We start from the raw sequence: 24,428 nt of genomic DNA on the forward strand, positions 1-24,428 counted from the left end.
ATTGCCAACAAAATCCTTTAATGTCTGCATCTTTGACTGATTGTTTACTAATGTGACAACTGTTCTGGGTTCTGAGTAAATCATTTAAATGGCAAATATGTTCTTTTTCTCTTAGTCGAAGATGAAAATGCCACTGTTGGAAAAGGATCAACTAAATAGTTGATTTTTTATTTTTTTTTAAGAAACCAAAAAATGTTACGTTTACCACATGTCTAACATATTATGATGAAAGTGTGAAAGCTTCTCTTTTCAATACTTTGAAGTTAAATTACTGTGCTTTTCTAGGTCTTGGTGCACTATTTGTTTGATGTCACGAAGTATGAGTGGAGCTGACATTGCTTTATTTTGAATGTAGATGGATATTTTGCAGTCTCATTTTGCCAAATTCAATCTACTCTGCTTTGATGTCTGAAATTGCTAATTTTGTCCCATAAAAGCAAATGATGTTGTCTTATGCAGAGTATCAGACAGCAACAATTTATACCAGAAAAATAAAGGCTACGTCTCTGCAAAGATGACATTGGTAGAACAATTTATATTCACTTATGCCAGAAACTTAAATGTTCAGCTCCTAGAAGTTGTCGCTGATAAGGCAACAATGTGTAAAGGACACATAAGGACCTACATTACTTTCACAGTATGATGAACTTCACTTTTCTCTCAAAGGCAAAGTGTTATACTCCGGGAGCTTAATGTGACCAGCAGGAGATCAATAAAGAATAAGACCAAATTTAATATTCACTTGGATTTTTATTAAAGTGTGTCACTTCTAACCCTTTACATTTTAATGACTTTTGACGAGTGAATTAAAATGCTGGAGCACATTTACCAGTCTGAATGTCTTTCTGCTCTCAAAAATCTCTTTTGGCTCAAGTTATTATTTCAGAAGGATACACGTTAACTAGAAAAGTGTAGTTTTTATAAAAACAGTCGCTATATCGTGACAGTAGAACATGAAACGGGTAACCTGAAAAAAAATCATGTGCCTCTGTGTCCTCCGTCGCTCCTAACGGCATCTGCAAGATTTCACAGACCGGAGGAAAACAAGCAGTAAGAGCTGATCTGAGTCCAGATGCCGTCTATGAGAGCCGGCTGTCAATCACTCGCGAACTCCGACCAAACGGTCAAACTAGGCCGCGCTGATCAAATATGAATCAATATTCTGTTACATTAATGCCTATTTCTCAGCCAAATGTTTTCAGAATCATCTTGTAGTGCACAGTTTAGCTGTAAAATTAGAAAGTTTGTGACGCCGCCGCCGTGAAATCTGGTGAAGGAACGCCAACTTCCAATCACATGACTGGAGCACAGCCAATAGGAACGCTCTCTCAATGAAATGACCTGTGATTGGTCAAAGTCTCCCATCACGGGCTAGATTTTTCTAAAGCCTGAAAACAGAGCCATGAGGAGGAGCAGAAGTCTAGTTATCTCTCAGAACACTTGAATAACAATATGCTGAAAGGTTATTATGGAATTTTTGCCCAATGATGCCAAAAATATACTGACTACTGCCACTTTAAAGCTTCTTTTACTGCTTATATTGCTTGATAAGCTGGGAAAGCAGAAGTGGCAAAAAGGAAAATTAACTGAAGGTAGAAATGTCGGCATTAACTGCTGAACTCAGCAAGACCTTCTACAAAAGAAACCCCCAAAAAACAATCACAGCTAAATGTTACTCCTGTTTTATTGATTTTTACATTGCAGACAGACAGTTAGCTTTGTCCACAGTACAAGACAGGCAGACAGGGAGGGAAAGAAAACATTCACTGCTACTTTAACTTACTGACCAATTTGGTGTTCTCTTTTCCAAATAATCCAGTAACCATCCATCCATTAAATTAAATTGCACACTTTAGGAGGATTCCTTACCCCGGGAATAAGCAACATTAATGGTCTAGAGTGATATTCAACAATGTAATGGGACGCACAACAGAGGTAATCCAGGTCAGTCATACGCCAAGGAACGTAGCATCGCCCATTATAAATATAAATAGAACATATTCCAAAAATGTAATCCACCAAATCACACTTCAGGATATTCTCTCACAAAAACTGGTTTATTAAAAACGGCGTTTGCAAAAGTAGCCCACAGAAGTAAAGCACGTCATAAACTCCGACTGACTGTGAGAAACCCTTCACTTTCACTTTTCCAAAAAAATATATCAGTTAGTTTGATGTTCAGTTATCGACTTTTATATTTGATTATTTATTTATTTATTAGATATTTATTACTTTGAGTCTGATGTTCACTTCCAGATTTATTTATTAATTTATTTTCTATTTATTTATTTAAATATTTATTACTTTGAATGTGGTGTTCACTCCCAGATTTATTTATCTAACTATTATTTATTTATTTAGATATGTATTACTTTGAATTTGATGTTCGGTTCCAGATTTATTTATTTTAGTATTTATTACTTTGGCTTGGATGTCAGTTAGTTATATAGTTTGTAATAACGTCAAAGATTGTTCATTTCCGACAGTGTGCATTTTTTATCGGGAGGGTATCAGCCAATTAATCGGCTATCGTCTTTTTCCCGCTCCAAACTATCGTCATTATCTCTGACTTTTAAAATCCATCGGTCAACCGCTAATCTCAACATTGAAAGTTTGAGTTTTCTAGCTGAAAGTATGCAGAAGTAGCTGCCAAAAAGCCAAACACACAAAGGTTTGTGTCATGTTGCTGAACACTCTTTGCTAGGCAGCCACCATGGTGGAGGCTGCTCATTTTAAAGTGAGGCTGCTAGCTTTAATCCAACTATAAAGATAATTTACAAATCTTAAAGAGCACTGAAACAAAGGTGATACTCATTAAGTGCACCAATACATTATCATTTTCCTCCACAGCCTCGCTGCTTTGTAGGTAGAGTTAGGGTTACATTCCAGCTGACTTCATTAAGTTTCATTTTCCATTTTTATCTCTCCTGAAGTGGACCATTAAGTCGGTGCGCAAGGGTAACTGATCAGCTAATCTGCCTGTGATTTATGTGGCAGGGAAACTGAGGACTTAACTGAGCCTCAGAACACATTGATTACTGACATGGTTAATTGGCTAAACCCACTGGTACATTGAGACGGGCTTATTGGAAATGTCAAATCAAGAAGCTCATTTGCATTCATGATGTATGGTGTCTATTCCAGCTTCTGCCCAGGCAGCACAAACTGCCACACAGAGCAGGAAGGGCCTGGGATCTCTGCCTTGAATTTGCAACTGACCATCTGGCCTAGGTCGGACATTGGCGTTGGTTGGATTTTTTTTTTCTTTTTCCCAGCATCCACACGTCTGTATCGGATGCACTTAGCTGACGTGTGCTGAATAGAGGATGGGAGCTTCAATAATCCTGATGTGAGTGAGACTCGACTCACCTGTGGGGTTTGAGTAAAGATCCACCTTTAAAAAGCGCATGTAGCGATTGGACAGTGTTGACAAAACGGAAAATAGGTTGGATTATTACTTTCTTTCCGTGTGTGAGTTTTAGAGATCAAAACAGTAGCAGCATGAAATTGAATATTTTTGGACTCAAGCATATGGGGTAAGAGACATTACAAGAGAAAACACAGGTGGAATGAATTTAAAGTGTTTGAATAGTGGGATCCTCTTGGCTTATTTTGGGTCATGCTTAGGAATATGTTTTTAGAATAACCTGAGAAAACACATGTAAAAAAATAGATACTTTTTTTTGGACAGCAGGGCTGTCAATGTTAACGCGATAACGCACTAACGCAACTTGCGATTTTTGGGTTGCAGCAGGCTGGGTTTTAAAGCTAGAGTTAAGATACTGGCATCATATGAAACTAGAAAACCTAAGGAATCCATGTCATACTAACTCGTCAAGAAGGAGGCTAAATAATGCTCCAAACTTATGCTAAATTTTGGTGAGGAAAAACTGGCATGGACATTTTGGAGGTGTCCCTTGACCTCTGACCTCAAGATATGTGAATGAAAATGGGTTCTATGGGTACCCATGAGTCTCCCCTTTACAAACATGCCCACTTTATGAAAATCACATGCAGTTTGGGGGCAAGTCATATCAAGTCAGCACACTGACACAATGACAGCTGTTGTTGTCTGTTGAGCTTGCCATGTTATTATTTGAGCATATTTTTTATGCTAAATGCAGTACCTGTGAGGGTTTCTGAACAATATCTGTCATTGTTTTGTGTCGTTCATTGATTCCCAATAATAAATATATACATACGTTTGCATAACGCAAGCATATTTGCCCACTCCCATGTTGTATACTTGACAAATCTCCCTTTAAGGTACATTTTGAATGAAAATGTGTGATTCATTTGCAATTTATCGCAATTAACTATGGACAATCACGCGATTAATCGCAGTTAAATATTTTAATCGATTGACAGCCCTATTGGACACACACAGTGTGTGTAAACATGTCATGTAAAGCAAACACTAATGGAGAGTAGGGCTACAAAGAAGACGTCTTTCTTCTCTCTTTTTTCACCGACAGTATAATTTAAAAAAACTGCAGAGTGCAAGAGAAGAAAGACTCAAAAGAAGAGTGGCAGCTCTTTTTAAAAATTCACCACCTCCACCGCAATTAACTCCAGCGAGGGTCTGTATTTTATGTGGCTTATGAGCTCTATGACAGAAACATCTCCCATGAATGTTACACTGCTAATTGTCTACATACACCTGGGGTCAACATCTTGACGGGTATAATTATGTTTTTGTAAGAGCTCCTATTGCTGCATATTACTGTGTGTACTGTACAGGCCTGGTTCCCAACAGGTTGCAATAGAGATGTTTTTATTCATCCATCAGACCACTTCAAGGTCTGGTTCAATACAGCAAAAGTCAGCAGTGGCTGAGATCACAAGAAACAATGGTACTCTTGCAAGAACATTTTCGCATTCCGTCTTAACTTTCTCTTACTTCTTGCCATACTGTGGGCTCATACGAGTGTGCCACGTCAGATGCAGCAAACGCTCCTAACTTTAGATAACAGCGCAAATGACCCGCGTAATGACACGCTCTCTTCCAAAAGAGCCTGACGCACATCCAAAAGAAGCCAGCCTGACGCGCCTGGTTACACTTCCCATTGACCTTATTATATACAATATTCAATATATATTATAATTTGAATTGTAGAGTCACACAGGATAATGTCAACATAATTATGAAGTGTAATTTATATCGGAGAATAGAGCGAATGAATAGCCTACACATTATGTCCTTTGCTGTTGTAGAAGTGTGTATGACTATTTCAGCCTTCTTTCAGCTGCGTCCCTGACTTCGATGGAGTGAAACGGACTTGGGAGAGGGTAAAATAAATAAATATATAAACATAATTCAAAGTGGTAAACACCCACGGCATAAATCCAGCTGTCCTTCCTGCATTTGTCAGTTTAAACTGTGTTGCTTTTAGCTTGGATTATGACTGTAACTTCTTCGTATGTGTGTAATATTATCATACAATCTGCGCACTGAGCTTTGATTGGTCAGTAGTAAGCGGTGCTTTTATAGGAGTTGATCTCTTATCTCGAACATAACGTGCTCCGGAGCAGGTTAGCTGTTCAGCATCAGTTCCCATGGCCATCTACCCCGGTAAGAAGTGACCGTTGTCGGACAGAAAACCCAGGGTTAACCCTGAAGTTAGCTCGCTATAACCCCAAATTCTGCTTCGTACAGGTATCTGGTCCACTCGTAAATTGTGCTCATACCAAAGAAAATTCAAAATAAGAGAATATTCTCTTAAATCACTCGTACAAGCCGCTCATGAATGAATCTGTTTGTACGAGCGGTTCTTGCATGAGGCCCAATGTGCTCATCAACAATTAACCAAAATCACAATCTTTCCTTAACCTTAACCAAAGTGTTGTTGTTGCCTAAAACACAGATGGGACTCAGGATGCAAACCCCCGTCTCTGTGAGTATGTAGAGCTCCGTTCGCTCAAATAAACATTTCCTTTGAACAATTACGACTCAACTCAATCTCAAGATACACAGCAGGATATAAAAACCACAGCAGTTTATTACATTTGAATTAATATGTCAGCTGTTTGTAAGGTATAACAACAAAGAACCATAACATCATATAATGCAGTCATCACAATGCATTTCCATTTCTACAACTACCAGTACTGCTAGTGTAGACACGACTTCACTTTTTTTCTTCATCCCACATGTTTACCCAAAGTATTTATCCTGCCATTCGAGCCCAGCGATGCAAAAGAAAACCAACAGCAGCTCCCATCTCACCAGCTGTTATGTTGGCGCACTGAGTTGGAGTTCAATGAACGGACATGGTGCTGCATGGGCTTCTCAACCACAGCAACAGATGAATATCTACAGTTCTTTCACTTGTTCATGTACTCTGTATATTCTGTACATGACACGCACCTATTATTCAAGTTCTCTGGCTCGCTGAATAGACTTACAGCAGAAGTGAAGGGAGTCAAAGCCGCTCAGGACAAGGTGAGGCAGTGAATCAGCGAGAGCGTGGTTTAGCATTTGTATTAAGTCTGCCACTCAAGATCTTTCACACAGTTACTGCTTAATACGCACATATTCAGCATGCATTAGAAAAATACAAGGTTTCATAAGTTAAACTCTGAAAAACTTAAACTGTGAGAGAAGTTAGTAACAATAGCTCAACTAATTCAGCCTGCAGATCCAGTTGTAAGATAATGGATTTGATGAACTCGAGCCAAGTTATTATCAATTTGAGGTCACGGGTAAAGATACTGAGATTTTCATAGAGTTTAGATTAAAGAAATCTTGATAAGAAGAGAAATGTTAAATGTGTGTGGAAGAAATAATGTACCACAGACAAAAAAGCTGAACTGCTTTATACAATAGTCTCTTTTTGGATACAAAGAGAGAAGACTGAATTCATTCATTCATTCATTCATTCATTCATTCATACCCCAAGCTTTCAACCATCAAGAGTCACTTTCTTCTCCTCCAGTTGTAAAATATCTGGTATGAATTTGAAAGGCTTTGAAGGGTGTGTGGGAATGGTTTAATGAGAGGCAAATTGTAAAGCTCTTTGGATAAATCGCTATATAAATGCAGCCATTTATCAATTTATCACCATCTTAGTTTAGCATGCTATTTTTGCTAATTAGCACTAAACACAAAGTACAGTTGAGGCTGATGGAAATGTAGTTAGTTTTGCCGTTACATTATTTGGTAATAAACCAAAGTGTTGGACACATTACAACTTTGACCTGATGAAAAACCACAAATTTCAACTTCATGGTGGCACTAGATTAAAAAGTCAGGGGATCGCCAAAGTCATCAGGATTCATCCTCTGGGGACCGTGGATGTCTAAATTTAATGACAATCTATTCAGTAGTTGTAGAGATTATCTTAATCTGGAGTTTGGACCGTACACTGTATGTAAGAAGTGGACGTAGTCAACGTGACATCACCATTGGTTTATGGACTACTGTTTCAAGGCAGCCTCGAGTTCGGTATTTTGGCCACCGCTATCTTTTTTTTTGCAACCAGAAGTGACACAAGAGGATGGAGCTAAGTACAACTGAACGCTGAATAAGACATTTTTAGGCGACCAAAATGTTACTATTAACTTTCATGAACTGAAAGGGTTAAATTTCTAAGATGAAAACACAGACAACACCCAGACCGGACAACGCCGTGGTAGCGACCTAGCAATCAAACTATAGAGTAAATCTTTCTTGATTGTCCCTCATCCTGACAATAGTGGACTGAAAACAGTCCATCACACACAATATCTTTTCATGCTGACTCAAGAGTTTCACCAAACATAAGATGCATAATTCATCTCAAGTTTTGAAGCAACAGAGCGATGAGACGCATCAGCTACATCATTAAAATTTCCCTGGTTGTTGTGAAAGGAGTGCTGTAATGACAACACACATTGAAAAGAATCTCACCTGTGCATTCTCACATTATCAGACTTACACAATAAGCCACCCAGTTGATTTAACATAATGCTCATTATCCCCTTACAACGGTTCACATTTTTGTCCCTCAAAAATGTTCTTTTCTTTCCTGCTCTCTTCCTTTCTTATTCCTGACATTTGTGTCTGAGTTCAGCTGGGTTCTCCTTTATTTTCATTTTACGCCTCCAACTGCCATCTCCAATCCTCCTCATCTTTCTGCTCTGTGCTGTGCTCTGATTCTCCCTCTCACACAGCTCTGTTAGAGGTTATACTGGCCGGCAGAGACTGCTTGGTGGCCGGAGACTCTTGCTCCAGTGACGAGACTTGTAGTCCACGTCTGCGGACTTTGCGTCAGTGTGTGGCGGGCAATGGCAGCGTGAAGCTGGGTCCCGGGGCCAGGAGCCAGTGTGCCAACGCAGTGTCCGCCCTGCTGTCCAGCCCCTTACATGGCTGCCAGTGTAAACGGGGCATGAAGAAGGAGAAGAACTGCCTGAGCATCTACTGGAGCCTTCATCAGTCCATCATACATGGTCAGTCTTTACTGGATAGCAGCTGCTAAAAAAAAACTTGCATTTTCTTTAAATCAGAACTTTGATTTATTCTCGTTCAGTAGAACCACCGGTCGTTAAAAATAATACAGACGACAAATGAATAATAGGCACTTTTATCTATGTATAAATTATGATTTAGTTGACTGAGTCTCAGTGGCTAAATCAGAAAATAACATGAGATAATTTTTGTTTCATATAGTTTAAATGCACCCGATTTGACTGTTATCAGGCCATTAAATAGCCGTTATCAGTCTATAAGCACCATAGATGTGGGTCATTAGGGGCCTACTACGCCTACTACATTGTAAAAGTGAAAGTGAAACTTACAAGCAACACATACTTACATGTTGTAAAACCAATGTTTGTTCTTCTTTCAGGACTCAACCTGGTGGAGAGTTATCCCTACGAGACGGTGCACAGGGATTACGACTACGTCCGCTTGGCCTCTATTACAGCTGGCAAGTTCACTGACCTTCATTAAGTTTCACCTTATTTTATACAATTTTACCCTTTCAAGATGTTTTGTTCTAGCACGAATACATGACTCGACTAAATTTCCCCTGGAAGCGTGCCCGAGGCAAATAGAGGTCCCTTCTGTTCTTAAGACACAGTTACACAAGTATTACCATTCATCTGAACACCAGCATCCAGGATGATATTGTTGTCTTCAGGTTGCTGGATGGCATCCTTATTCATTTTTCACGACTGTCACTGAATACTAATTCAGGCATTTTTCTATAGTGATAATAGAATATCCCCAAATCTTGCATTGTTTCTTGCAGCCTCAGGCTCATATAACAATGCAATCTCATAGAAGTGATTAAAATAAGCCCAAACTCTGAAAAGAAGATTAAATCTTGTAGATATAAAAAATGACAAACCCAGCATTAAATGACAACAGCATAAACTAGATATGCTGTTTTTACATGTTTATCATGTAAAAGGTTTAAGAAACAGTTATGTTTATTAAGCACGTAAAACTAGGGCTGTCAAAGTAAACAAAATAATAATGCATTAACGCAAATTCGTTTTAACACTACTAATTCCTTTAACGCAATAACTAGGGCTGTCAATCGATATAAAATATTTAAGTCGCAATTACTTCATGATTGTCCATAATTACTCGCTAATGATAAGATAATTAGGTTCATGGTTATATAAGAAAACATTTAGCAAGAAATGAAAAAGTGATACGCACTAGAGGGTTTCTTTGCATATGTAGGCTATATATCATCTACCAATCTGACCAGAACACCCGTCAGTGTTACAAAAATACAACACTGCAGTAAAACTGATGACTCATCCCTGAAGCTCAAAGAGGTCAGCTGGTTGCTATTTTCCCAGGCAACATGTATACAAAAGGTCCATTGAGAAGTTGGCACACGGAGGACCAGGGGTTCACTCTCACACCAAACATGACCATTCAGAAATTCAGGCCTGCTTTATTCACTGATGCAATAAAGGACAGGAAGTTGTCTTGATGTTTTCTGTGCAGATCACATAACACGAGCATGACTCAAGCTGCACTTATCTTCGGATCTGATACTTGGATATCAACTAGTTTTAGGCATTTTCTGAATCTTATTGAAATCAGCTTTTGTATTACTTTCTCATGTTCTCTGTCTGTCATGTGAAGTCAGAAGTACAGCTCTCAATCTCTCCGTTACCATCGTGCCCACTCAGTTTGGCCTTCTATCCCTCAAAAAAACGGTATGCCCTGCAGCCACAGTGGCCTCGATGCCCCGCCTGCACTGCCCCAGCTGATTTTGCCGTTTTCTCCTCTGCCTCTTTCCTGTCAACACGGTTTTTAGAGACCAGTGTCCTTTATTGAGATTCTGAATTCACCGGGCAGAGCTGCAACGTGGCCGCCAGAGCTGACCGCCGCCACTCTAGACAATGCTTTTGATTCCACCAGACAAAAATATGCCAATAGGAAGTTTTACGAACCGTCGTTATCGGGGGAACTGGGCTCTGAAAGTGTCCGACGGCTGCACAGCCGCCACAAGTCACACTGAGACGTACATCAGTTTTACATGGAGGCTCCATACACAAAAGTCAAGGTAGAGGGGGAGGAAAGAAAGTTATCTCTCAAATATATTGTATAACGCAACACTATCAGCTCTTTGTCCACGATACCAGACAGGCAGACAGGGTGGAAAAGAAGTGACAAAAAAAACGGAATAATTAAAAACGGTGTATGCAAAAGTAGCCAGCCATCATGGGTGCAATAGCCAGCCAATATGATCATTTTGATCAGAAGGATAGAGAGGCATGGATGTGGTTAGTGTGCTAATGACATGCTAGCATTAAAATAATGTAAAGAAGTCCACTGGGTTCTACTTGTGTCCTCAGGAAATGAGCCTTCATTGTTTATTCACAGACACTTCCACTTTGAAGCTGATCTTTAATTCCCAACTGCACATCCCCAACCGACTGAACAGGACGAGATTACATCTCAGCATGTTGAATAAATACACTGAGTACATACCACAGGTCACATACGCTCTTATTCACATAAACACAAAACCTTTTTGCTCTGTTTGTGTTATGTTTCCACTGATACCTCGCTCGTCTTTGACCTTACTCCTATCCACAGACTCAGATGTTGGCATGACAACTGTGAATCGCTGCCTGGATGCGGCCAAGGCTTGCAACGTGGACGACTTGTGCCAGAAGCTCCGCACAGAATATGTCTCAGCTTGCATCAAACCCACTGCCAAGTCGGGCCTGTGCAACCGGCCTAAATGCAACAAGGCCCTGCGCAGGTTCTTTGACCGCGTCCCCGCCGACTACACGCACGAGCTGCTCTTCTGCCCCTGCACGGACACGGCGTGCGCGGAGCGTCGGAGGCAGACGATTGTACCAAGCTGCTCGTATGAAAGCGTGGAAAAACCCAACTGCATCACACAGATGAAGATCTGCAACGCCGACTATGTGTGCAGGTTAGAACGGAGCTCAATGGGATCTTTTAATTGGCTCCCATTTATTTCAAAAACAGTCTTTCTCTCATGTCTATAACAGATATTAAAGTTATTTCTCACTTGGTCTCTTATGGATACGATAACATATCGCTGTAATATGATCACAATCCCCAGTTTTGTTTTGCTTAATGAACTTACTCTTTTCTCCAGGTATCAGCAAAGCCAATGATTCACCATTCCCCGGTTTATTCAAGTACTCCTTGGATATAGGTTTTAAATGTACTCACCATACATATTTGGGCCAGTGCTGTTCAGTATTATGGCTATTTGAAACCAAATAAACAGCCAATCAATCAACAAAATGGCCCGCTGTTTTACCCTAAAGCTTTCTACCACCGTTGGTTAGAACACCCCAGAGAGCCTGTTGGAATAACACATTAAATATTTAGCACAGATAAAGAGCCAGATGGATCAGAGTTATCGCTCATTGCTATCTCTGGTCATGGCCATTATTTTTCACAGCCCCATTACACTCAGAGGGCTTCACTAATGATCCCAGGTCTGGGGGATGAAATATATTACTCTTTCTATCACTTTCACATTACAGTCCAATGCTTTCAGTCTTCGCCACGTCCAACAATATTTCTTTATGTCAGAGCGGCCAACTCTTAATTAAATGGAAGTTATAGTAAAAAGAACCAGCAAACTTTTAACATAAAACAATACAGGAAGCTATAATGTTTTTGCTAACCAGTGCCCGCTGCTTCTCTAGGTCTCGCCTGGCTCAGTTCCAGTACGACTGCGAGCCCTCCGAATCGTCTGCCAATGGCTGCAAGCAAGGCAACTATGGAGCCTGTCTCCTCGCCTACACAGGGCTCATAGGTAGGTGCACACCTGAGAGGTAATACACAGAGAGGGAACACATAAAGAAAAGGGAAATGAATAGGTGGAGGAGGAAAGAGATGTGAAGGATGATTGTGCGCCATATGCTGTGTTAGAGAAAGAAAAGGAAAATTCTGCAGCAGGAATGAGTGAAAGCGAGCTAAAGTGGCAATTATTGAGAGTGAGTGGGTGAATAAAATGAAACCTCTAATTATAAACCAAAAGTTCAACACTGTTTAAGATACAGAATATATAAAAGTCTCCCGCTGTAGAAAAACACCGGCTCTCTTCGCACAATGCAAGGTGTGTTTAATTTGTTTTATAACAGTCCGTAAAAAGAAAAAAAAGTACAGCCACTTCTTTTCCACACACACACACACACACACACTGGAGAGAGGAACTAACCTAATGCATTTCAAGAACCTCAAATGGTGCCCCTCAGCACAAACACACACTTGGCATTTTCATTCCTGTCTTGTATTTATTAAAGCACTTGAAATCACACCTCCACACTATGTTGAAGGAAAAAACATCTCAATGCCAGAGACTTCTGTGACCTAAAAAAGAGAAAAATAGAGTTTTTGCCAGAATGTGTCTATTATATCATACGAGTCAGTGCACTCAGCCAGTCTAGCCAAACAACACTAGGATATTACCAGCCCTGTGCATTAGGGACGCACCGACACCAATACTGAATCGGACATCGGGCCGATACGGACTTAATTAGTTAGATCAGGTATCGGTGACAATGGGACCTATATATATCACTATATATATAAATTATAAACTGGAACCTGTTTAAGTTTAGACCAATTTGTTGCTGCAATAAAAAGCTAAGTATAAACCTGTAATTCCTGTTAATTTTGAAGATTTCTTTTTAAATTGCTGGCAGTGTTCATTTCTTGAAATATGACAAAATATGTTTGTCAACGACCTTTTTTCTATTACTAAGACGAGACGTTGACGAGACGGCACCGACGTCATTAAACTGTAACAGTGACGGTATCAAACATGCAATATCGTTGACGAAAAAAGACAAGACCAAAATGTAGTTTAAAAACATAAAAACCAAAATCTCTTTATTTTTGTCACGTCCACACACAACGCGCGGCGGCACTCAGTCCATCTTGTCTCAGTCATGACAATTGTGCTACTATAATGCATAAAGTTGGTAGGTCGGGTTCGGGTGGTTGAGTAAGTTAGTTGGGCAGATTGGCTCTCATAATGCACCGGTGGGTGCGACTGAGCTGCGCATCATTAATGAGCGCAGTTAGGAGGACTCGAACTAACTGCAAAGCTGCATTCTTAATCATTCAACCCGTGTTTTTCATCAGATACGATACAATTTTAACTAAAATGACAGAAATGTTCAACACAATCTGATGACTAAATATATATATATATATTAAAAAAAAATAGCTGACAAATTTAACAGAAAACATTTTGACTAAAATCAAATTACTTTTCGGCGACTAAAACAATTTGAGTTGTCGTCGACTAAAACTATGAAGGATACAAGTGACTAAAATGGGACTAAAACTCATATACATTTTCGTCTAAAGACAGAATAAATCTAAATAGCTGCCCAGATTAACACTGGTTGCTGGTGTACGATTTATTCTTTAAATAATAAATAACAATACAATACATTTATATGTATGTATTTATTTGTTACATTTTGTTTTACAAAACAAAGTCAAGCCAGATGTTGCCTTACTCATAAAAGAATGATCCCAGTCACACAGTGAGACATACAGTTTATTAATCAAACACCAGTATCGGATCGGTACTCTGTATCGCTATCGGTATCGGGACTGAAAAAATCAGATCGGTGCATCACTGTGCATCAGGTCAGTATAGGGAATGCAGTGTCCATTAATATTTCAGATAATAAAGTACTACAAATGAATGAAAGGAGAATAAATATTTAATAGTGATTGGTGCGGTGTGTCTGCAGGAAGCACAATAACTCCCAACTATGTCGACAACTCCACATCCAGCGTGGCTCCGTGGTGCTCCTGCTCAGCCAGTGGGAGCCGGAAAGACGACTGTGATCAGTTCCTGGGATACTTCACCGACAACATCTGTCTCCGTGAGTGTCACTCTATCCGCAATACACTGGAATGTACCAACACAGGTTTTCGGGGTAGGGGTGTGTTTGTATAGGGGTAATTGGGGGATAAAACATTTGACTGCTATTTTAGTGTTCAACTGTTTAACCGGTTCCGTTTAAGGGAAAGAGCTGTTATGTGTTTCTTTTTCTGGCGTCATTAAGTTGTTTTTTTTCCAGGATACATTTAGTTCTGTTTCTAGTCATGAGTCAGTCACTGACAAATTCGAAATATCCTAGTCTCTTGACGGGAAATTTAGGCCAACAGCAGTGAGATACCAAATGTACTGTAAAATACAGTTTCTATTCAGCTCCAAGGATACAAACAGCATCATCAGACGTCAACGATGAATAGTTTGTCACTGATTTAATGTCCGACAGTCTTCTCAGATCATAACTGTTTATCATACTAACAATTTTATTTTCCAATATCAGCATTCAAATTAGGGCTGCATCTAACAATTATTTTTTTATCCATTAATTTAACGACTCATTTTTCGATTATTCTAAAAAAAAAAGAAGTTTTTATACGATTTACGATTAATATTAGAATTTACCCAAAATAAATATCAAAAATGTGTCTGATTAATATTTCTATATTTTATAAATTCATCTTCTCTTAAAAACAGATGTGACAAGATAATAAACCCTATTTGTCAGATGCCTGATCAGAAAAATACTGAACCTTAAATTCAGAAGGATTGCTGTCACATGTAGATTAATTTATTCACTGTATGTCATAACAACACTTTCCCTGAACCGGGAAATCTGTACTTTTACTTAAGTACTTGACACTAAAACTTAAAATGGTTATGACATGGATTTATTTCCTCACTGGAGTAATATGCAGTTAAGATAATCACTGGCAAATGTATTTTTGCATCAGTATGGGGCAAGGAAAATAATTGAAACGACAACAGTCACAGTTTGAAACAACAGTCTGTAACTTTTCTTACTCATACATGGCCGTTAAAGTTAACAGAAACATGTGTTGATAATCCTAATATATCATGCTTTGGTCGGGCGCAGCCATTCTTGCGTCTCACTGATGCACGTTATGCAAATTGATGTATTTGTGTACAAATCGTCCCAGCCCTAATTCAAATACAACTTGCCTGTGTGTCATACACTCCTAAAGCAATTCAAAATACGTTTATTTGCTTTCTTGAGAGTCAGATGAGAAGATCGATTCCACTCTTATATCTGTCCAATGAATGTAAGGCTACAGTGGGCATCCAGTTAGCTTAGCTTAGCATAAAGACTGGAAACGGGGAAACAAAATCTGCCAACAAGCACCCCTTACGCTCACTAATTAACACAATATCAATATGTCTCGTGTGTAATCCGTACAAAACCAGTGTAAAATACGATACATTGCGGATTCACCAATCTCGAAACCCATCGGCTTACAGTCTGACGAAGGATAAGCCTCTGGGGGCAAGGGGCTCTATTTTTGGGGGCTCCTGTGTAGCCAGCTAATATCCGGGCCAAGACTTCTTGCACATTTTTTACAGTCCGATTAGCAACCTCATGTGCGAGACTGGAGTTGGAGTTGAGAGACGACGTGTACGACCAGATTGTTTCACAAGTAGCCAGTTTACAAGCTAATTTTAAACCAATAAAAAGCTAAGTCATCATCAGACGATAGCCGGTGGGTTCCCAGATTGCATTTCTGCCAATGTGTTCCTTTTGCTGTCCAGATGGACTGTTTACCTGCATTCAACCAAAGCCTGCTCGAACGTGATTGGTCAGTACAACTCAGACTACAAACAGAAACCAGAACGCTTCTAGTCCTGACTATTTCTTGGTCAGGAGCTGTAAAAAAAAAAAAAAAAAAAAAAAAAAGTCAAATTATTCCTTTCAGCCCAATTCTGTATCATTTATAGATGTTGTCCCAGACGCAAAAAAATGAGACATCAAGCAGCCCTTTTGTGTTTATGCAGCATAGGAAGCCTTAGATCTACATCAGCTGAGATGAAAAAGTAAGCATATGGACACGTTCAGTCTCAGTGTGAATATAGCAGGACGTTTGGGTATAAATAGGTATATAAAGAAAACCCTTATCACTGTAGAGCTGAAACAAATACTGTTTCACAAACACCTCAGGTGCTCGTTTGGATTTCTATGGTTTCATATCATTTCCCTTCACTGCTGGTACAGCCAGAGTAATTTCATTATGACTGTGTAACACAGAAACTGGGTTCCCTAATCATAATAATTTGCACTGATAACCTGCATCAGGGGACATGAAAGCAAACTTGATATGAAAAGTAAATAAATTCTGTGATGGAAGAAAGCGACAGGACAGAGCCGCTGGGATTCAGTGAGACAGATGTTTCCCAGCATGTTCAAACAGCAGCAGAGGGAGATGTATTTAAATCAGAGGTCCTGTGCTTTTTGTAGATAGATTTAACAGTATGCTCTCTCTCTCTCTCTCTCTCTCTCTCTCTTTCTCTCTTTCTCTCTCTCTCTCTCTCTCTCTCTCTCTCTCTCCGTTTCTCTCCCATTTACTCGCTCACTTCATCTTCTCTTGTTATTAATCATCCCCTTCATGCTGTTTCCTTGGTAATTCCGCCTGGGTGTTCAGACACTCACTTCTTAGTGAATTATAAGTGAGCTGGCCCTGTGATTGTTAGGTAATTGTATATTTATTGAATCTCCTCAAAACACCTGATGTACTTTCTTTTTTTCTTTTTAGTTAACAATTAATGGAAAAAAGTTAGAGCGCTAACTCATGAAAACTTTCTTCAGAAAACGGATGATTATTTTGGACATTAATTTTCTTTTTTAATCAATAAATGCATGGGTATCTTGACAAACAGTCCTTCATACCACGGGTCTTTAGTGACCTGTTATGAAAGCTATTAATTAACACAACATTGCTATTGCTTGTAAAAAAAGTATTTTAGTTAACAGATTTTCAAGTATTTGTCCATGAACCAAATTAAATTAACCAAATTAAAACTTTAACTTGGTGATGGCACTGGGTGAAATGTAAGGCAATCACTACAGCCCAAATGATATTTGGAGGGAACCAAATTTCATGGCAATCTACCCAACAGTTGTGGAGACATTTCACTAAAAACCACAAATGTCAAACTCGTGGTGCGGGGGCTGGAGGAAAAGCCAGGCGATCAAAAAAGTCAATATCCCAAGGACATCTGCACCAAACTGGCAGAAGTGGTGGAAAAAACAAACATGGCAATCCGGCAACATCATGGCAACCAGTAGAGTCTGGACCGACAGCAAGAGTTGTGGGCAAAACTGAATACTATGAGCGTATTAAGCAGGATGTAATATGTTCTTGGTTCTGTAAAGACTTGAGGTATGTATTAAAGGGTTAAATATGATGCTTGACTATCAGACATATTCAAACATTCAGCTGTTACAGCCACTAATGAAATGTTCTGAAATTTGAATGATGGAGACAGCTGCAAAGATGAGACTAAAGATGGCAGAAAATGTAACACTACTGAAATCAACATAATACGAATCAAAAGAGGACCATATAGAAAGACTCATTCAACACTGCATGTCAGGAAGCAGTGGTGGAGGAATATTTAGATCCTTTACTTACGTAAAAGTCCAAATACCACACTGTGAAAAGTATTCATTGTGCAGTAAAATGTTCCCCGTAAGTGTTCTACTATTATATATGATGTTTCTGGATTAATATTACTGCTGCTTGAATTTTACTGCTATAGATGTTTTAGGTAGTGCTAATGTTAACTCATTTATATACTGTTGGCTAGTTTAATCTACAGCAATGCATTGTGGTCTATAAGATCATCATATGTTTGTAGCGTCGCTGTCCTGTAAGAACCACGTATCTCTAAAAAGTCAACTTTTCATGGTGTCAGTGAAACAGCCCTGTTTCCAGCTTTGTGACGATGCATTTTCCAGCTGATCCAAGAAGTATGAAAAGTACTAAAAAGTACAATATTTACCTGTGAGATGTATAAAGTAAGAAGTATAGAGTTAAATAAAATGGAAGTATGAATGGTGTTGTTGATTACAGATTTATGAAGGAAGTGAATTTAGGAACTAGGACTGCCTCCTCTTAGCGGATGAGTCGACTAATCGGTCGTTTTGGTCTTAGTCAACTCAGATTTCTTTAGCCCATTAGTTGTTTTTAATGCTTTTTTCATGCTGAATGACTTATTTCCGAGGAACTTATGAGCACATTTGTGATAAACACAAGATTTAAAGTGGTGCTTTTGTGTGATTTTTTTAGGAGAAATTCGGTTTTACAGATCGGTCGATTAAATCAACTCAATCAATTAGTCGTCAAAATCATATGAGTGTTTGTCGACTAAGAATTTCCTTGGTTGAGGATAGCCCTATTAGGAACAGTAGAAATAGCAGTCAAAAATAAATCATATTACATGAATTATGGGAACAATACCAGATTAAAGAACAGCACATACGATCATTTCATAACATGGTGCTAAATGTACATCAGCCTTAATCCAGAATTCCTACATGGGTGTCTTGTAATTTACTGTGTCTTCTGTTCTTCTGCTGTGTTTCCTAATGCTAATTCTCTTCTTTCCATTTCTCTTATGACCTCTGCTCTGGAGTGTGAATAATTAATGGCCCTTGTTATTGACCTCGGCGAGCATATATCTATCACTGAACCTGTACACACAATGAGTATCTTTGCTTGGTGTGTGCGGCGAGGTGAATCTTTGGCCAGTCTTTCCTCGGGCCCCCGGCCTAGAAAAGATACAGAGAGAGGTCTCAGAGTTGTTTGGCCAGAGCAAACGCTCTACGAGTTAATGAGGTCGATGTGGAGAGGCAGGTGCAGTTTGGATACTTGAAGAGAATACTGAGTATTATCTGTTTTCTTTTTTTTCGGTCTCTCTCGCCTCAGCTGACCAAATCCAAACTAGCTCTGGCCCAACAAACCGCTCATGAAACATGTACGATTCAGAACTTGAGGCATCTGTTGTGACTGAATAAGACATGAACTGGAACATATCAAGACGACGTTGCTGAAGTCTGATAGTGTTTTTTAATTACTATGTCGAATGTTTCAGGGAATGCTCTTATGACGTTTGGAAGTGAATCAGACCAGCAGCCAACTGTCAGCCAGTCCAGTACACCCAGCCCCGGCCACGGCAGCAGAGAAAACAGGAGCACCGCATCTCCACCAGACACCATAGAAACTATGAGGAACATCCTGGATACAATAATACCAACACAGGTGCGCAGTTTTATTGTCATTTTAAATATCAAAGACACTGGGTGTGGATTGTTTATGTGATGATTATAACCTTATGTTTGTAGAAGGATGAGACAATCCTAGTGTAAATTGGTGTTGTCTATGTCTTTTTTCATTCTCTGTGTTCCTGAATGAATCCTTTGAGTACTAATAGTGGCATGCACTGTTGTCTGACATGGTGTCTTTTTTCATACTACCACTGGGTGCATATATTTTTGAATTCTACACACATAGCTTTAATTTATCTGCTTTTCCTTTAGAGTCATTGCGACATAAAAAAGAGGTCAAATCTAGGGCTGTCAAAGTTAAATTGACAGCCCTCAGTTCTACAACTGAAATTACATTTTTTGTTGTCACAGAAAGAGTAAAGTACCAAAAAAAGGTACTGTTAGGTACCGGTACCAAAGTTCCAGATACCGGTACAGATATCGGTTCAAATGTGAACGGTACCCAACCCTGGAGACAGATTATCACCAGTCTGCTTTCACACGATGAGTAATGATAATCACCTGAAACTCAAAGGGCTGTTAGTAACACACTATAATATTAGCAGATCATCAGGATTGGACTATCCCCACAACAAAGTGTCTATAATTGATCTCTTTGTCTCCTCCCAGGCCCTGGGGAATGAACTACTAGTGGGCCAGTCCACCCTGCCATCCAACAGCCTCCCAAACTCTGCTTCACCTCCCAGCTTAATGCTCCAAGCTGCCTTCGGCCTTCTGTTGTTGCTCCTTCATCTGCTCAACAATGGACACTAAAGACTGCAGGGGAGCGAGCTGAGGACCCTCCCAGTACCAAGCAGATGGGAGGACCAGCGCAGTTCAGAGGAAAATGGACTGTGTGGCGTTACTCCTCCATCTAAATATGTACAGCGATTCTGTTTTTCTATTTTTGTGTCCAAGTGGTCCAGTTCCACCTGCCGGTGATCTCACTCAAGACTGCGGGAGACCTCTGCAGACCGAAGCCAGTCTGTACATTTGTACATTGTGATCAAATCAAGCCGAAATGAAGTCAGAGTATCGCTTTTGTGGACTAACGCAGCTCTCAGCTATCCAACTGTATCCATTTTCAAGAGTTATTATGAAAATATACTGCAGATATGTATGATACAAGACATGTCAGTAACTGTGTTATCAACAGAAGCTCTTATTTGAAATAGTGTAAAGGGAGTAAACCAGTGAACTTTGTGTCTGCTCTGTTCCCAGCACACAGAGTGATTGGAAAGCTGCTGGACTATATGGGACTTTAATACCACTCTCTTCAAGTGACTGAAAGAGATCGATACTGGAATAGTGGAGAAAGAGACAGAGAGACAATAGTACACAAGATGAACCTTGACATAATAATCGTCCATCAAGACTGTTTGCCCTTTGTCAAGCCATCTCACACGATTTTATCTGTTATTGCTAAAGCTACAGTAGCTGTTCATAGAAACGGTCTCTATCAGCGAAGTCAAGCTCCTGGACTGGAAAGGAAATAACGAGAAAAGCAGTAACTGTTTCCCTGTAGTTGCTGTACTATGTGTTTGTGAGCGTAATACCCTTTTATTTCTCATTGTGTCCGTGAACATTGCTATACGGGGCCTCTGAGTGTTTGTGCCAGAGAGGGAAGTGAATGGTTTGACTCACTGAGCGCCGCCGACTCCACCGCGGAGCCTGTTTGAGATTAGACAGTTATGAATGATTCAGTATGTTCTGTTCTGGGAACGTGCCAGTGAATTCTGAACAGGACCAGAGGTGCTGCGAATAAAAGTTCTCAGATCATTATGTTTACACGTTAGCATCATTCAACCTTTTTTTTTTTTTTTTAAATGACAAATTCTTTGTTTGGTAAGTCGTCTGGGGAGACAGAAGCAACACAACTGGAATACATGTTTACACTCACATGACTTCCACAGTACTGTGGAAATGGGAATATAACAGGATTTACAGTTATAATACAGCCACTTGTGACTGAAGATCTTCTCTCAAACTGATCTGTCTCACTAAAAGCTCATCAACCGCTTCACTTCAGAGCAACTGAACTTCTATCTTGCTTTTTTCCTGTCCTCAGATAAAGTTGTTTAAAGCCAATAGAAACAAATTTCGACCCCTTTAAGCCTTTCAGCATACTAATGTATGCCTACCATACACTAGGAGACTTTTTAAAGACTTTTAAAAGACTGGAGTCTGACACCCTCTCATATCTAAAGACAATGTGTCTTGAGTCACAGAGTTTTTAGTCACAGACTATAAGATTTTGTGAAGACTAGGGATCTTGCAGGGTCACTATTTACAAGATTACAACTAAATTCCTTTTGAGATGATGTCACATCCTGCTCCTGGTGGAAATTTATAAGAAGAAAAACTGTTGAGAAAGAAGTGGACAGAATTTGCTTTCTCGAAATCCCTGGAGATTATGCTATAGCTAGCTAGCTATCTAGCTAACCACTGTCCCGAATGGGGCAAGTTGCAAGCAAATGATGGCTACTGGAATGTTTGCTATTAACCTACGAGCTAACTGTATGTTTCAGCTGAAGATTGCTAGCTTTAATCATAGTACAAATGGGAGGACACTTCAGAGAGGTACTCTTGTTCACCCCACAACTCCACCAGTTTCTCCATGTTTACTTTCTACCCCGTTTGCTGCTTGCTGTTTGGTTGCTGGAGAGAGCGCACCTAATGGTTGTTGACAATGTTCGCTTCATTGAACTTACAATAATATTAAACTTGTTTGATTTTATCGACACGTCAAGATGTGAAAAAGGCTGATTTCAGACGGCTCAGACTGAGTTTTATGACCACCTCACACTAAACGATCAAGATCACCAGAGCGCGCCGCACCTCTTGCAAAACTCTTGTGATTTCATTGCAACATTGGAAATATGTCCGACAGTAAAAATCGCTTGACAAGTCGTTTGGTGTAAGGTCAGCATTACAAGTACTGTATGTGTTAAAATTTTAATGTATCCCTTATCCGACAACTTTAACTATATTTAGCAGTACTTTGCTCTGCAGCACAGACAGACAGGCAGCAAAGACTAAAGAAGGAAATACTGGAATCAATGGACCATGAGTGTGCAAGAAAAGAGCTGTCTGTTTCACTTGCTTCTGTTTATAGTCACCTTCATTGTTTACGTTTTGCCTTTAGTTCGCTGGAAACAGACAATTAAAAGTTCTCAAGTCTGCATAATTAAACCCTGATTGTAACACAGGATGATGTAATTATCTACCAGTTAGTGTTGTTAAGTGTGAGGTAAATAAACAGCACTGTCAAGGATCAGGACAAGAGGAAAACATACTGCAAGTGAACCAATGAAAAAGTACAACAATGGCAATTTAAATATAAACCAAAAATGACCAACACATAGTTTTATAGAACAATGCATTATGCGTTTTTACTGCATCCCCTTACAGTTTGGATTAAATGTACTTTAAAGAACTTTTCAGTAGTTTTCATACACATTATGAGATATTTGCAGTTAATTTCTTGTAAAAGTAAATATTTTGAAATACGGCCATTTAAATAGGGATGCACCGATACCGGATCAGATATCGGGCCGATACTGACTCAAATAGCTGGATCGCTTATCGGTGACAATGGGACCGATCTATTCAATTCAATTCTATGTTTATATACTATATCCATTATATACTGGAATTTTTAATTCCTGTTTAAGTTTTGACCAATTTGTTGCTGCATTAAAAAGGTTTACAGTACAAATTGTATTTCCTGTTAATTTTGAAGGTTTTTTACCAAGTTGCTGGTGTACGATTTATTATTTTAATAACATATAACAATTCAGTAAATTTATATCTATGAATTTGTGACATTTTGTTTTACAAAGTTAAGAAAGCAATGTTTAAGTCCAGCCTGATGTTGCCTTACACATAAAATAATGAACCTAGTCACTTCCACACAGTGCGGCATACAGCTTATTAATGAAACACTGGTATCGGATCGGTACTCGGCATCGGCCGATACCCGAAGCCCAGGTATCGCTATCGGGACTGAAAAAGTTGGATCGGTGCATGCCTACTTTAAATACTAGTTTATCTATATATATTAATATATTATGTTATTGGTTACTCATAATTACGGAGGAAATATTTCAAGCCATAACTATGCTTTATTTTTGGAAGATGTTCTCGTGTTGTTACCAAATGTAAGAAAATGTCATTAAATTAGCAAAAACTCATGCTGGAATTATTCTTTAAGCCTGTTATCATTCTAAATATTGTAAAAACATCTGACAACTTATAGGCTACTCCAAAAAAAAAAAAAAAGCAGGTTTGGTTGACACAATGACAACGTTAACATGTTTAGCGAGTATGATGTTTACCATGTTCATCATCGTAAGCAGGTATGTGGTCATAAATCAAAGTAGGCCTATTGGACAAACCAGGTGTCTCCAGTTATTACAAATCATCTCGAGGGGAACACAAATGTTTGTACCAAACTTCAGCAATCCATTCAATAGTTGTTGAGTTATTCAAATCTGGAACAAAGTGGTGGGCAGCCCAACACTGGCATCCATAGAGCCACGCTGCCAACGAGGCTAAAAATACAAAGTGACTAAAGCAAACGCTGCTACAAAGGTTGGCCATATTACACACCAATTATGACAGCTTTTTATCAAATGTTTCAGCTATTAAACTGATAGACTTGCAATTTGGGTTCACACAATTCCCTTCTTTGTCTTAGGCTTTTGAAACTCACACCAATGTGCTGATTGTCACACATTTTTATAACAGCTAGACTTCTGATTAATACATTAATCATTTAGTCTATGAAAAGTGCACAGGAGCGTAAGAAAATCATAATCAGAACTTCTCATATCTCAAGGTGACGTTTTAAAATG

At 39.2% G+C, this 24,428-nt stretch overlaps 1 protein-coding gene and 1 long non-coding RNA gene across 2 annotated transcripts in view; one reads left to right on the forward strand and one right to left on the reverse strand.

Moving 5' to 3' along the window:
* gfra4b (GDNF family receptor alpha 4b) overlaps nt 1-23,661 on the forward strand; it is a 60,637-nt gene extending 36,976 nt beyond the window's left edge. Inside the window, exons 2-8 of the mRNA XM_074649301.1 lie at nt 8,152-8,427; nt 8,826-8,906; nt 11,045-11,390; nt 12,142-12,251; nt 14,209-14,343; nt 19,401-19,567; nt 20,203-23,661. Coding sequence (XP_074505402.1) covers nt 8,152-8,427; nt 8,826-8,906; nt 11,045-11,390; nt 12,142-12,251; nt 14,209-14,343; nt 19,401-19,567; nt 20,203-20,346 — 1,259 coding nt within the window. The 3' untranslated portion in view covers nt 20,347-23,661. The remainder of the gene's footprint in view (nt 1-8,151; nt 8,428-8,825; nt 8,907-11,044; nt 11,391-12,141; nt 12,252-14,208; nt 14,344-19,400; nt 19,568-20,202) is intronic.
* LOC141775704 (uncharacterized) overlaps nt 1-24,428 on the reverse strand; it is a 102,461-nt gene that overhangs the window by 62,595 nt on the left and 15,438 nt on the right. The window lies entirely within an intron of this gene.

The sequence above is a fragment of the Sebastes fasciatus genome, chromosome 10 (genome assembly GCF_043250625.1).
Source record: "Sebastes fasciatus isolate fSebFas1 chromosome 10, fSebFas1.pri, whole genome shotgun sequence".
In the NCBI taxonomy this organism is placed as follows: domain Eukaryota; kingdom Metazoa; phylum Chordata; class Actinopteri; order Perciformes; family Sebastidae; genus Sebastes; species Sebastes fasciatus.